The sequence below is a fragment of the Galeopterus variegatus genome, unplaced genomic scaffold (assembly GCF_000696425.1).
Source record: "Galeopterus variegatus unplaced genomic scaffold, G_variegatus-3.0.2 Scaffold3586, whole genome shotgun sequence".
NCBI classification, from domain to species: domain Eukaryota; kingdom Metazoa; phylum Chordata; class Mammalia; order Dermoptera; family Cynocephalidae; genus Galeopterus; species Galeopterus variegatus.
In genome coordinates, this window is record NW_007729697.1 from 188,324 (window position 1) to 204,506 (window position 16,183).

At 34.3% G+C, this 16,183-nt stretch overlaps 1 protein-coding gene across 2 annotated transcripts in view; it reads right to left on the reverse strand.

The window, feature by feature from the left end:
* The window catches only part of PTBP3 (polypyrimidine tract binding protein 3), a 77,066-nt gene that overhangs the window by 6,289 nt on the left and 54,594 nt on the right, over positions 1-16,183 (reverse strand). For both annotated transcript variants that reach the window (XM_008585471.1, XM_008585470.1), the window contains 5 exons: positions 6,117-6,194; positions 4,739-4,878; positions 4,446-4,479; positions 1,656-1,748; positions 551-767 (listed from right to left, as the gene is read on the reverse strand). In XM_008585471.1, the coding sequence (XP_008583693.1) occupies positions 551-767; positions 1,656-1,748; positions 4,446-4,479; positions 4,739-4,878; positions 6,117-6,194 (562 nt within the window). The remainder of the gene's footprint in view (positions 1-550; positions 768-1,655; positions 1,749-4,445; positions 4,480-4,738; positions 4,879-6,116; positions 6,195-16,183) is intronic.

Consider the following 16,183-nt stretch of genomic DNA (forward strand, 5'->3'; position numbering starts at 1 on the left):
GGCGGGAGCGCCGCCGAGCTTCCCAAGCGGCGCACTATCCAGTGCGCCACCGGGCCGGCCCACTTTTTTATTTTTTACACTTATTTTATAACTGAAAGGTAATTAGCTGCTAATTTCTATTTGGAAAGAAAATTTTAAAACATGACTATCTCTCCATTTTGGACTGTATGACTGGAGAGATGACCTTCTGAAAGCATGATGGCAAATAAATTATCTTACAAAAAATTGGTGATCTGGGCCGGCCCGGTGGCGCACTGCTACAGTGCGCCGCTTGGGAGCGTGGCGGCGCTCCCGCCGAGGGTTCAGATCCCATATACAGACCGGCCGCAACACCGAGGGTTGCGATCCCGTTGCCGGTCCCGGCCCGGTACGGGCGTGACACTGAGGGTTGCGATCCATTGCCAGTCACGAAAAAAGACAAAAAGGAAAAAAAAAAAAAATTGGTGATCAAGACAACTGCTAAATAAGAATAATTTCACAGTTTTTAATCTATTAAACCATACACTATAGATTATTAATCACCTAAGTAAACAACTTATTAGGTACATACGGAATGTTGGAAAGATGCAGAGTGGCTGATGGTGGAAAGATATTCTGGAAGTTTTTAGAGCCAGGTTTTTTAAAACGATGCAAAGGACTATTGCTGAAATCCTTAGTCAGACCTTGGTCTTCTTGTCCCTCTCGAGGAAGTTGAACTGCTTGATGTTTAGACAGGGTCGCACGAAGTACTTTTCCATAAAGTCTCTGACCACTTAGATGGTTCATTGCTAGAATATAGGAAGAAAATAAGGAAAGTTTGGGTATTAAGATAGATTCTCAGTAATATTTATCTAAATCATCATAAATTATTTTTACTTAGTAATTTAAAATTATATTGTCTAGCTGGCCAGTTAGCTCAGTTGGTTAGAGCATGGTACTGATTACATCAAGGTCCGGGGTTCAATGCCTGCACTGGCCAGAAAAAATAAAATAAAATAAAATTATATTGTCAGTTTGAGGGTTAAAAGGATTTGAAATCCAAAAACTCTCAAGAAAATGTATTAAATGACTTCATTTTACCATAATAAAAGCAATTTTTAATAAAATAAATAACAAACCAACCAAACAAAAAATAACTATCTTCCCAGCAAAGTGCTATGAAATTCCAGAGTGCCTGGAACATAAGTGCTCAGGAAATGGTTACTGAATAAATTAGTTTTATCTCAAGCAAAGCATTTTTATAAGAAATCTGAATGGTAATATTTTAATAGACCATAACAGTGAGGCTGTAGAACAACACCTTCTTACACCATGAAAGGTAAATGCTGCCCAAACTTTTAAGGCACTCAACAGTCCTAGAAAACTTAACTTGGAAGGAGAATGAACAAAATAAAACAAAACAAGTCATGTTTATTAGTTTAAACAAGGGGAAAACCCTGGAGTCAAAGCTTTAAACATCAACAATATTTACAAGTAGATAAATGAACTTCTGACTTAAAAGAGTAATGAATATTTTTTAATCTTAAAATGTAAGCAGGTGCAATTAATGATAAAGACATTATCACAAGGAGGTATTCTTCTGTAAAATTATATTCCTACTAGCTATAAGTTTATTTTGAAGGAAAATTCACATAAAAAGGGGGCAGGTTATCATTATTATTATTAATTATTAGTACCTAGCTGAGCTTGATTTGCATCTGCCATCTGAACCAAGGCATTTTCTTTCTTATTAAACATAATCTTCACTCGATGTACATCACCATACACTCCTAATTAAAAACAAAACAAAACACTGTTTTTAATGCCCAATTGTGTAGTGTTTAATTAATTTTACTAATATATTTAAGGAAGGCTTCTTTTTTCATACTATATATTCTCCCTTGGCAATTTCATACATAAACTCCCAAATTTTTATCTCTTCCAAGTTCCAGATCTATTCATCTACCCCCCCTTTTTCACTTGAATGTCCCACAAACACTTCAAATTTAATAGTCCCAAACTCATTCACACCGGCCTTCCCCTCCCTACTTCCAGTGTTCACTAACTCTGTGGATTAATGGTACTGTTACCCACATAGTTGCCCAGTCAGACACCTGGGAGTGATCTGTAGACTCCTCCCTCTCCTTTAACCCTTGTGCCCAATCAATCACGAGCACCTGTTGATTCTATGACCTAAACACCTCTCACATTTGTCCACTTCTCTCCATCTTCACAACCATCAAAGCTATCATCACCATTTTATATTGGGACTACCAGAACAGCCTCCTAACCGATCTCACTACACTCTACTTTTCTATACTACTGTTTCCCAAAGTGAGTCCCAAATTCCAAAGGACAGGCAAAATGACTCATTGGGGTGTCAGAAGAAAATGATCAAGCTCTTATGTATACTGACCTGTTTATACAAACCAATATGGAAACACTACATTTTAAGAATTTTTAACATATGCACGAAAATAGAGGCAGGAGAATCTACAATGTGAATGGCATTCTCTCTCTTTTCCTTCCTTCATTGTACTGCCATATATTGCAGTTTATATGCTACAGGGAATCACTGACATTATAAAAGTAAGATCTTTCAGTAGTAGCATCATTTTCATACTTTGTAATGCAATGAGAGAATAACTATGATAATATTCAAGGCACACAAAGATGTACTGGTTATTTTGTGGGCAAGCACCTAAGGCAAGTGAATGTAGAAACAAACGACATTTTAAAAATTTTAAGCAAAAAGACAAGTATGCCAAATTTGCTGCCCTTTTCAGAAATGACAAGTGGGTGAAGACATTCTTTAAAAACTAAATGCAATTTGTTCTTCAGGGTGAATTTTCTTTAAATGAGTGAGAAACTACTATTAGAAAGAAACATACTATGGCTTAGAGAAGAGTCACATGAAAATGATTTTATTACTGAAAAGTACATAGACGTATAATTAATAAAAATTTTTACTGTGACTGCAAATGAGCATGACGGATTTCTCTGCGGTGATAGAAATGTTCTAAAATTGGACCATGATGATGGCTGCACAACTGTGACATGAAAATGATTTTATTACTGAAAAGTACATAGACGTATAATTAATAAAAATTTTTACTGTGACTGCAAATGAGCATGACTGATTTCTCTGCGGTGATAGAAATGTTCTAAAATTGGACCATGATGATGGCTGCACAACTGTGTAAATTTACTAAAAATCACTGAGTTGTACAACTAAAACAGATGAACAGTATGGTTGTAAATTACACTTCAAAAATGCTGTTAAAAAAACTACTGCCACTCAAAAAAAATTGGAAACAATTTTCTCTTATTTAAAAAATCTTACAAATGAACAGTACCAGTGGGTTTTTACCCCATTTGTTAAACATATTTAGATAAAACAGATTTCAAGATCCACTGATTTACAGGGGAAAAAATGGAACTTTCTAGATAAAATATAAGAAAAATTAGTGGATTAGACTAAAAAAATTAGTAAATTAATGAAGTAACATCAACAATGAGACACTTCCAGTTAGACTGCCTATTTTATGATGTATCTTTTTCAGTTACAACAACCATTAAGATCAAGTACTGTAATATAAATTTTAAAAAAAAATTTTTTTAAAGATCAAATACTATAATAATCAGCCCTTAGAATACCAAATCAAAATGAAAAACAAAGATATTTTTAAAATAATAAAGCATATTAAATCATATTTCTCACTAAATGTAAATATTTTTATGGGAAAAAGGTTTTCTGTCATTAATAAAAATCTTTAAAATACTGAGTACTGCTATTTCATTGCTCTCATATTTCTACACTTCTGTACATTTTATACTTTATATTATAATAAAACTGGGTACAATTTATAAATAATCACATATAAATTAGAAGTACATGCTAATTTTTTTCTTTTACTGAGGAAGGGATCTGTTAGAAAGTGTGGAGACTATTTTTGAAACTTGAATCTTATGCTACTTGCTTGCTTAAAGCTATTCAATGGTTTCCCATTGTTCCTAGGTTAAAACAAAACTCCTTAATATAGCTCACACAGCTCTTCATGACCTTGCCCCTACCCATCTGTGCAGCTTCAAAGTATCTCTCTCTTAGACTCCACTGGGCTTCCTTTACTTCCATGTACCAGGATCTCTCTCTCTCACTCCCTGCTAGTATCTGTGGAAAGACATTTACCTTCCCTTTCTGCCTGGCCGAGTCTTTCTCATTTTCCACAAGTCAGCTTAACTGTCATTCCTATTGATTCTCTCAATTAGATTAGGTCTCCCTGCTTTTTGCTCCCATTAAAACCTTTATTTCCTCTTTTATAAAACTTTATTGTAATTACTTACTAAGTCTTTACTCACTGCTCTATACTCAGTGTCAAACACATTACTCAGCACACATGGAGGTAATCAGTAAGTATTACTAAATGAATGAAATGTGCTCAATTAATATCTGCAGATAATATTAAAAACAGCAAAAATGAACTTACCAAATAGGATAAAAAGCCCATGTGGTGTGATAAGCTGTTTGAAAAGGATAACACAAAATATGAGCATCTGACTAAATAATTTAAGTAAAAACTTTAAATAAGTTTATTTATGATGTAATAATTACAGCTGATTTTGTTTAAAGTATGGATGATATGCTTCTCAATATACTAGTAACAAATTCTAATAAAAATTCTTAAAATAAACAAGTATTTTAATTTGAATACCACCTTAGGTCAGCAGCTACTACACATCCTCCTGAAAAACTATTTTCATGTAATACTTTTCAACTCACATCAGGATTGAGATTGGTGACAAGTAGAACAGAATTTCCTGGTATACCACTAGCTCCAGGAATGGCCATCCTTCCAGTGACAGCAGAGGAGGTGACTGTGAGAGGACCAAGAGCTCCAGGAACAGCTGGGACTGATAGACCTTTTAAAAACATCAAAAGCATTTCATATTCTAGTCGTCTGGAAAATTATAACACTAGATATAACTTAAGTAAATGAAAACAAAAACAAAAATATAGAAAAAAAGGTGTCAGCTTTAAATAAGTAAAAACTATGTTTTTTAACAGAATAGGTGGACTATTCACTTAATTATATGTATCGTTAGATCTATTGAAAATCATCAAAAATCTAAAATTTAAACCTCAACCATATCACTCTTTCCTTTTTAGTTAATTCCATCCTCTTTATCGAAAAAGCAGAATTGGAAGGTTAGGATATAAACATTGTTGCCAGAAAGCAACTACGTTGCAATTTAAGATAGTTACACTCAGGAATCAGCTAGAAGCTGGATACCTAGTATGTAGAAAAGGCTTAACACTATGCCATTCCCCTAATCAACCTCAGTGTTTTCTTTAGGCACCAACCATAAAGCAAAATTTTTTTCTTCTCCTTAAGTTATGATCAAATTCATTTTGTTTACTATTTGGGAAAGAATTGGAGTCATTATCCAAGTATTAATCAACTCTTCTATCCCTTAATTACCTCCAGTAGCTAAAGAGAAAAAATATATCCCCTGAAGTGAATGGCAGGCATACCCTTCTACGGTAATCTTCTGAACCCATTAATGACAAAGGATTTTCTGGAGAAATGTTTATTAATTCAAATATTTACTGACTACACACTATGTGTTGAGTGCTGTCCAAAGGCACTGAAGACACAAAGACACAGACCTGTTCAACCGGTAATCTTCTGAACCCATTAATGACAAAGGATTTTCTGGAGAAATGTTTATTAATTCAAATATTTACTGACTGCACACTATGTGTTGAGTGCTGTCCAAAGGCACTGAAGACACAAAGACACAGACCTGTTCAACACATAATTGATAAGCTTATTAGCAAAGACAGAAGTAGCTCATAAATTTTACAATCAACTAAAAAGGCAAATCTAAGATTATTTAATGTGCTCAGCCTATAGTTATCTGTGCCAATGTAAGGTATAAATGATGCAGAACATATAAGGAATTACTGGAGTTAAGAATGGAACCAGGGAGAATTATTTGTAAATAAAAGGAAGCTGTGCATCATGTGACTCTTGTCTATGGCTGATACACATAATGCTTTCATTGTAAATATGATAACATTTTCCATCTAGATAAGTTCCTAGAAAATACAGAACTTCATTGAAAAATCATGTCGAATTCGACTTTAAAAGAGTCACCTGTAGCTTGAGGAAATCCAATGGCTGGGGCAAATCCAGCAGCCCCCGCATATGGTGAAGAAATTATACCTGGTGCACCTAATGGAGAAGAGAAGCTAAAATAAATATACTACCATCTATAAATATGGTTATCAAAACAATATAAAATGGCTATATGAGAATATATTATTGATAAAAAGATTCTTTTACAGAGTAAAGATCTATTCAAAAGGTGGTCCCTAGTCTACAAGTAAAGAGCCTCTGTCACTTCCATAGGCTAACCCCTTTCAACTGGGTTCAAGGATCAAGAGTACAGCTTAGTTGTCAATTATTTTTAGACTAGGCTGAGATTCTTGCCCTTATTTAGGACAATATTTCTATATGAAAAATCACCACTCATTAAATCTTATTAAATCATTCTGTATCTATGGGTTACCACGCTGATAAAAAGAAATATGAGATAAGATCCATCCCCTTGAGAAGTTTACAAACTAAGTATGAATTGCAAGAGTCATAGCTGAGTGGTATAAATATAAAAGTACTGCAAGTGGACTAAGAAGAAGGGATCACAGAGGATTCATTGTTATTGATTGAAGGTTTCTCTGAAGGTCAAACTTGAGTTAGAGGCTGGCCAGTTAGCTAAGTTGGTTAGAGCTTAGTGTTATAACACCAAGGTCAAGGACTCAGATCCCCATACCAGCCAGTCACCAAAAAGAAAAAAAACAACAAAGAAAACTTCAGTTAGACTTTATGTAACTGAAAAACACAGTGCATACTGTGTACTAGATGCTAAAGAAATGCTGGTCTTCTTCCCTTTCCTTGAAGAAGCCTGGTGGCTGTGCATCATCAGCAAAAATCAAAGTTAGTTTTAATGGAGAAGTCAGTTCTAGTAGAAAAATAATTAATTTGGTATGAGGCATGTCAAGTTTGAGGTGATATTAAGACATTCAAACAGAAATGATAACAAGTAGAAATAAGGGGGGGGGCAAACTCAGACAAAATATTATAAGTAAACACAGATTTGCAAGTCATTTGTGTAGAAATAAATGTGAAAGCAATACAAATGACAACTCCACTAAAAATAGCACAAGAAACAAAGAGCTAGATACTGGGAGTATTAGTACATTTAAGCAGTAAAAAGGAAAAGGAATATCCTACAGAAAACAGAAAGTGAACAGCCTCAGAAATAGGAAAAAGATCAATGAATTATAGTACCTCAGGATATAGAGGAATAGAATATCAAAAGGGGAGAAGATGAGGATCATCAAAAGAGGTCACAGAGAATGAGAAATGAAAAAGGTAAACAACAGTTTTATAGAAATAGGGAAAAGTTAGGTTGCAAAAGTCAAAGGGGAGGGTTTTGTTTTTTTAATGATAGGGAGACAAGCACATTTACAGGCAGAAGTATATAGACTATATTTTCCAGAGGAGATAAAAGCTCATATAATTTTATGCTCTTCATTAAAGAGAATTATTTAACATAATCTGTTAAATACATAACTGTAATTTATTATAATAATTCAAGAAAATATAATCATAAGAGACTGCAGGAATAGAACTGAGAGAACTGAAAGTAAGTGAAAATGAAAAAATAAGAATAACTGACAGAATAATTGATGAAATAAGAGGGGAGTGAAATCCATGCAACAAGTATATACTGAAAGCATACTATGAGCTAACTAAGTATTCTCCTAGTGAGGAATCACTGAACAAAGCAGACAAGAATCTTTGTCCTGCTAAACGTACAAGATCACAGGTAAAATTAATCATTTTTACAACTATATTTAAGGCATAAAGGAATATTTAATAAAAAGACTCCAAGATAGATATGAGAAATTATGGAAATTTATGCTAGAAAATCTAATTAGTTAAACATAGAGATATGATAGAAACTGTATTAGTCTTGCCAAGTATTCACTTGCACCTTCTATATAACTCTGGCCACTTGTGACTTGCAGTGCCTTCTGTGGGAGCAGCATACATTTCTATGCAATTCACAACAGGCTTAATCATGTCATATGTTTTTGTCAAGAAAAAAAGAGAGAAACGACATATGCCACCTCTACACAGAAGCTTTAAGAGGCATTACAGGTTTACACCAGCTCAGTTATTCTTTATTCTCTTTCATAAGAATGACATGTCTCAAATAGGAGTGAGACCTTCAGCCTGGGCCCAAGATCAAAAAGACATGTGAAGGAAGGATGCAATAGTTGATTCACAACTGCTGCAAAGGCATATGAGAGAAATAAATGTTAACTGCTATAAACCACTTATTTGGAGAGTTCAGGGTGGGGGGTAGGAGTGAGACCTTCAGCCTGGGCCCAAGATCAAAAAGACATGTGAAGGAAGGATGCAATAGTTGATTCACAACTGCTGCAAAGGTATATGAGAGAAATAAATGTTAACTGCTATAAACCACTTATTTGGAGAGTTCAGGGTGGGGGGGAAGGAAAGAAAGAAGTAGTTTTTAAACACAGCAAAGTGACTAATACAGATGGCTATGGTGGCAGGGGGGGAGTAGGTTTTAGAGAAATGAAATACATTTTTGAGATAACTATCACAAAGCATTCAATAGAGATAAATAAAAGAAATAGCAAACAATTATCAAGGCTAAATTTTAAATAATCATTTCCATGTAAGACATGATTAATAAGAACATTGGTTAAAATTGGACAATAGAATTGTTTTAAAAGTTTCTATAAATCTACACTTCTCAAATGAGCAGAAATAGAAACATTTTAGCAAAGTAAACTGTTAGACAGTGAGTTAGTATCTTTATTTTATGAAGAAATTATACAAACCTCTAAAAAAAAAGGTTTAAGATTTGAATGACTAAGAATAGATATTTTACATTTGGAAAATGTACCACCATGATAGCAATCAGAAGAATACAAATTAATAGATAAGGAACATTTTTACCTATGAAATCAGTTTATCACAGTGTTATTTAAAATAGGAAAATCTTAAAGAAACTAGCTTAATGTCCAAATTAGAGAATGAATCGATAAATTGTGGTGAGACTCTAGTCAAAATATGAAGCCATGATATTAAAGAGTATGCACTATGAAAAATATAGCACAATTATAATTGTTCCAAAAAATTTGGATATAGTAGTTGAGTAGATAATATAGACTAACCTTACTGTAGAAAATGCCCAATGAAAGAGTATAAAAACCTAAAAGTTGATAGGATGATAAATAACCAGGCAAAAAGTCTAACCATCTGAAAATGAGCTATGGTTTGGTCAGCTTCATGGTGCAGTAGGCCAGGGGCAAATCACAGGGTTAACCGAAAGAGGGAAGTCAACAGGATACTCTCACGGCAAGGATCTATTAGTATAAGCCTAAATTAAACTACCCAATCGGCCAACTCCTCCCACCCTAAGAAGACTACAAGAGAAGTTTCCTTTGTATCTAGCAGACAAGGGAGAAAAGTCCCCGAAAAGTTCTAACCAAAAGGAAGCTCTCAAGCAAATTTGCAGCCCAAACTCACATTTCTTGGGAGCCCAAAGGAAAATTAATCAAGCTCTGAATTTAGGTTGAAATGATCACAAATGTAGAGCCTTTATTGTTGCAGACACATATATTCTCTTTGGAAAAACATACACCTTGATCCTAAGCCTCAAAGACCTCTCACAATTAATTCTCCAAGTAAAATGAGTAACTCATCCAAAAAAAAAGGGGGGGGGGCAGGCAGAAATATCTAAGCAGAACAACTGCAAAGATTTCTTCACTGAAATTAGCAGATAAAGATTTAAATAGCACATATGAAGAAATTTTTTAAATGCCAAACATACCCGTAGGGCAGGCAACACTTTTTAAAAAAAGAACCGAATAAAATTTCTAGAGATAAAAAACACAATTGTTGAAATTAAAAATTACTAAACAGACTTAACAAAAGATTAAACGAAGTTGAAGAAACCATTAGTGAACTGAAAGTTAGGGCCTAAGAAATTACTCAGAGACAAAGAAATGGAAAATATGAAAGAAAGTTTGAGATGCTGAGGATAGAATGAAAGTGTACAAAGTTCCAGAAAGAAGAGAAATGGTGGGAAGGGGAAATATATGAAAGGATAATTTCTAGAACCAATAAAAGATACCAGTCCATCAAATCAAGAAGCCCAAAGAGCTCTAATCAGAACAAATAAAAATAAATCTTTAAATAGATATATCATACTAAAACTGTAGGATACCAAAGGTGAGGAAAATACTAAAGAACAGCTAGAAAAAAAGAGCAGTAGTTAGGTTGACAGCTGACTTTCTAAGAGCAACGTGAAAACCAGAATACCATGGAAAGACATCTTAAACATACTTAAAGAAAAGTATCTGTCAACCTAGAACTCTATACTCAGGAAAAATACCTTTTAAAACAAATTAGACACATTTGTGGAGAAATAAAAATGCCAAATATATTATCATGGACCTTCCCTAAGTGAAATACTAAAGGATATCCTTCAGGCAGAACGTAAGTATTCCCAGATGGCATGTCTAAATTGCAAGAAGGAATAAAAAAACTAAAGATTTATATATTGTTTAATCTAAATGAATATTGATTGTATAAAACAATACAGTAGTCCCCTCTTATCAGTGAGGAATACGTTCCAAGACCCTCAGGGGATGCCTGAAACCACAGATAGTACCAAATCCAGTATAAACTGTGTTCTTTCCTATACATACATAACTGTAATAAAGTTTAATTTATAAATTAGGCACAGTAAGAGATTAACAGAAATAAATAATAAAATATAATAAAAGTTATGTGAATGTGGTTTCTCTGTTTCTCTAAATACTGTAATATTTCAGAATGTTGTTGACTATGGGTAACTGAAACTGCAGATAGCAAAACTATACTAATTGCAAGGTTACAATCAAGTAATTTAAAAATATAATAACAACATCGTGAGTCTTAGAAGGAGGTCAAAGGAGTTAGTGTCCTAAAATTCCCAAATTACTTAAGAAAAAGGTACAGCTATCTATTAAGATTTTTGGTAAAGTAAGTATAAAAATTAAAAATCCTAGAATAGAAAAGAAACAGTGTTAAACTTCACAACCAGTGGCAGAAAAACAGAGTAATAATAATTAAATATTATTAACAAATATTATTAATAAATTCAACAAATATTTTTAGCATGGATATTTTGTGTCAGACAGTAGGAAAAATTAATAAACTAAATAGACACTCCCCACCCCCAAAATCTGCTCTGATGAAGTTTAGCAGCGATGAAAACAGAATAAACAATACACATATAATACGCATAGTAAGTAAACTAATTGTATAGTATGTAAGAAGGGGACAATTATTATTTTTTTAAAAATTGAAGAGAGAGAATCAGGAGTACTGAGGGAGGGCTGGTAAAGATAGGTCAAAGAAGGGAGCATGAGAAAAATCTCTCTGAGGGTATCTGGGGGAAGTGCATGCCAGGCAGAGGGAATAACCAGTGAAATGATCTGGAAGTAGGAACATACTTAACACATTTAAGAAACAGCAAGGGTGTCCATATGGTAGGTAGGAGGAGGAAGTGGGGAAGCAGTAAAGGAGATATGTCAAAAAAAAAAAAAAAAAAAAAAAAAGGAAAAAGGGGGGGGGGGTGGTATAGAGCCTGTAATCCAATGTAAAGATGGTGCCATCTACTCCGAAAGAAACTGGAACCTTTCATGGATTGTCAGCATTAGAGTGAATGATTTAACTTACATTTCTTTTCTAATTTACATACAACAAGCTGCATATATATAACATATATGTACATACATATTATATGATGTATATCTTATATGTAGTATGTGATGAGTTTTGATATATACTTAAAATGTGTGAAACTATCATAACAATCAAGATAACAATTTCATTACTACCAAGAATGTTCTTATGTCCCTTTGCTATCCATCTCTCTCTCCAAACCTTGTCCCCAGGCAACTACTGATCTGTCACTATAGTCTGCATTTTATAGAAATACATATAAACAGAATCATACAATAGGTTCTTTTCAGCATACTTCCTTTGCCCTTATCAATAGTTTGTTCCTTTTTATTGCTGAGTAATATTTGATTGTACAGGCAGACATTTTTATTCATTCACCTCAGAGTATTCAGACATTTTAATCCATTCACCTTAGAATATTTCTAGACTTTGGCTATTACAAATAAGACTGCTATGAACATTTGTGTACAAGTATCTGTGTGCACATATGCCTTCATTTCTCTTGGGTAAATATTCAGGATAATGATCAGGTCATACTGCAAGTACACATTTAACTTTTTAAGAAACTGCCTGACTCTTCCAAAGTAGCTGTACCATTTTACATCGCCACCAATAGAGCATGGGAGTGAAAGATGATCTACATCCTTGGTACAGTGAGTCTTTTTAATTTTAGTTATTCTAATGGGCATGTGATAATATTTTACAGTGATTTTAATTTACATTTCTCTGATGACTAGTAATGCTGAACATCTTTTCGTGTGCTTATTACCATTCATCTCTTCAAATCTTTTGGTCATTTTTATGAGTTTATTTGTTTTTTTAATAAGTTATAATTGCTCTTTATATATTCCTGATATAATGAGTCTGATATATGTGTTGTGAATATTTTTCTTCAGGTCTGTGGCTTGCCTTTGGTTTTCTTTTTTTTTTTTAAATGACGACCGGTAAGGGGATCTTAACCCCTGATTTGGTGTTGTCAGCAGCATGCTCTCCCAAGTGAGCTAACCGACCATCCCTATATAGGGATCCAAACCCGTGGCCTTGGTGTTATCAGCACCACACTCTCCCAAGTGAGCCACAGGCAAGCCCCGCCTTTTGTTTTTCTTGATAGTATCTTTCAAACAGTGGTACTTTAAAATTTTGATATACAGTATATAAATTATTTCCTTTTACAGTTTATGCTTTTTGTGTTCTACCTAAGGAATCTCTTCATATCCTCAGGTTGCAAAGATTTTCTCCTATGTCATCTTCTGCAAATTTTACAGATTTAAGTTTTATATTAAGGACTAAGATCCATTTCAAGTTAACTTGTCAGTGTGGTGTCAGATAATGGCTAACAATTTTTTTTTTCCAGTACCAATATCCACTTGTACAAAAACCACTTGTTGAAAGATTTTCCTCTCCCTACTGAAATATGCTGGCACTTGTGTTAAAAATCAATTGACCACATGTCCTTCTGACATTACCAAACTGACTTGATTACTGCAGCTCTGTACTGTCTTAATTTTTTAAATTGCTTTGGCTATTCTAGATGCTTTCTTTTCCATTTCTCTACAAATTTTAAGTGCAGTCCACCTTACCAAAGCAAGAAATAAAAAATCCCAGAGATTAGATAAATGGACATAAACTAACATTATTTATAGATGATATTATTGAGTAAATTGATATGTGAAAAGAATCCACAGGCAATTATTGAAATTAATGAGTTTATCAAGGTTCTAAATATGAAATTAAGAAACAATGCTGCATTTCTATATCACCAACAGATAGAAAACAAAATTATGATAGTTCAAACTTACACTGCATTCATGCTAAGCATCATTTAAAACTCTTTATGTACATGAGCACATTTAATCTTCATCACAACTCTACCTGTTAAGTACTATTATTATGCTTATTTCACATATGAAGAAACAGAAGTGTAGAACAGTTAAGCAGTTTTCCCAAGTTTAACACAGATCAAAATAATAGGTCCAGAACTGAAATCGAAAAACTATGGTTCTTAACCACTATACTATGCCATGTAAAACACAATCAAAAGTAAAAAGCTCTTAGGAATATATCTAACCAAAAACATGCAAACCTTTATGGAGAAGTCACCAAACTTTACTGAAAAACTTTAAGGAACATTCAAATGAATGAAGGAGAGATGTACGATGTTCACAGACTGGAAGACTCTATTGTAAAAATGTAAAATGTCAATTATCTTCTAACTGATTTGCATATTCACTATAATCCCAGTCAAAAGCTCAATAGCTACTTTTTTTTTTTTTTTTAGGAACTTGATAAGCTTAGCCTAAAATTCATAAGAAGTGCAAATGGTCGAGAACTACCAAGATACTCTTGAAGAAGAATAAAGTAAGAAAAATTTTCTCTGTGGAGTATACCAACATTTATAAAGCAAATGTATTTCCCAGGGCCTAGTTTCTAAAGTCCTATAGTTTCAGCTACAACCTAACCTTTTAAAATTATAATGTTAACCTTGCAAAAGACAGGAAACTTTCCCCAGGCTAAAGTCTCTGATACAGATATAGAATTGTAACACAGCAAAGTTGCTGTCTCAAGGACAGACAAGTTACTTGATTGTTATGTAAACATACTAAAGAAATTGCAGTAGGGAAAGGAAATGTTTGCTAAGAACAAGCTTTTGTTGATAGATTGACTTAGTCTTTTGCAAATTGCATTATGGAATGTCACTTTACTATTTCACGGATTTTACCAGCTTCTATTGTTAAACTATACTTAGCCATAACTTCACTTATGTTCCTTTTCTGTAACTTCCTGGTCTGGAGAATAAATACAAGTAGAGAACCCCAGTTCGTGGTTAATTTCCCAAGGAGGAATGCCTCTCTCTAGAGGGTTCCAGGAAGTTAACCCCTTTGGGGTGTCTCACTGCTGAGAAGAAATGGGCTTTGAGTAATCCTTTTTGCATCTCTGTCATCCCATGTGAGGCAAAGCAACATTTCTCTACCAGATATTGAGACTTGTGGTAATGACAAAAGGAAAGACAACTAGACAAATGGAATAATGCTCAGAAAAATAAGTCAAGCAAATATTAAGCTCAAATTAGTGGTATGGGTTAGCAATTCCAAAACTATTTTTGTGTGTTTTAGGATTGAGCAAACAGGTAAATATGTTGAGGATAATGGAAATCAAATTGGTCATTCTTGAAGAAGAGAGTTACCAAGAGGATGCTGGGTTGGAAACAGGGCTATCAGTAAAAACATTTTTTAAAAAAGAGTGCACACACACACACACACAAGTAAAGGGGGCTGGCCAGTTAGCTCAGTTGGTTAGTGTGGTGCTGATAACACCAACGTCCAGGGTTCCATCCCTGTACTTGCCAGCCACCAAAAAAACAGATACACATTTATTAATCACACATATACATATATTTGAGTCATGTCCATTTAGAGCACTTAGAAACAATGATGCTACTGGCAATGAGCACATCTAATGCCTAAATATTGATTTTTAAATACCATTTCCCACTAAAAGAAACCAGGGCTCAATGGAGAAGTGGCTGATTCCAGGGCAAGGGCAGAGAAGGTAAAGAAGATCTGAAAAATCTTTTGCCAGAAAGTAAGGAAGTGCTCAAATGATGGGGGCATTTCAAAAGACCACAGAAGCCAGTGTGAAAGGGCTCCCACTGGCCAAATCTGGGACAATTTGAGCATAAAATGAAAAATCGATAGTAAGAAATTATAACCCATGGGATTAAATAACAATCTATGAGTCCGTACTGAAATAAATAAATAAGGCTGGTGATGGCAAAGAAAAAGTTCTTTCATTTTGTTTTTGTCTTTAGGTGGAAGAGGGATGGTTTATTATCTAGGCACAGGACAGGAACTTAAGTAACATGAATTTAGGGATCTACTCATACTTAGCACACCTTTTCCTTCTTGTCCTTCAGATATACGATATAGTAACCAACTTAAAGTAAAGCACATGTTGTTCACTTTTTAAAATCCACTTAGGTCTCATAATTGCTCTAATAGAGAAAGTGAATCATGCCATGATTCAAAGAATCTGTCCTTCACATAAACCTATGGGCGCACATTTAAAAATGACTTATTGTACATCTTTACATTTCTTAAGGCATGCACAATAGCATACATATGGAAAGGTTCTCAGAAGCATCACATCTTTTTGACACGGCCATCACAAGCACACTACATCAAAGAGACACACTGAAAGTCTGAGCTGTCCAACTACTGTTGCCCAGGAGCTCCTATGATTAATTACTTAGGATGGTGCGTCCATGTAGACAATGGACCAACTGCGTGGTTTATACATTGTTAAGAAAAAAGTTCTGGGCCGGCCCGGTGGCGCACTGGATAGTGCGCCGCTTGGGAAGCGCGGCGGCGCTCCCGTCCGAGGGTTCGGATCCC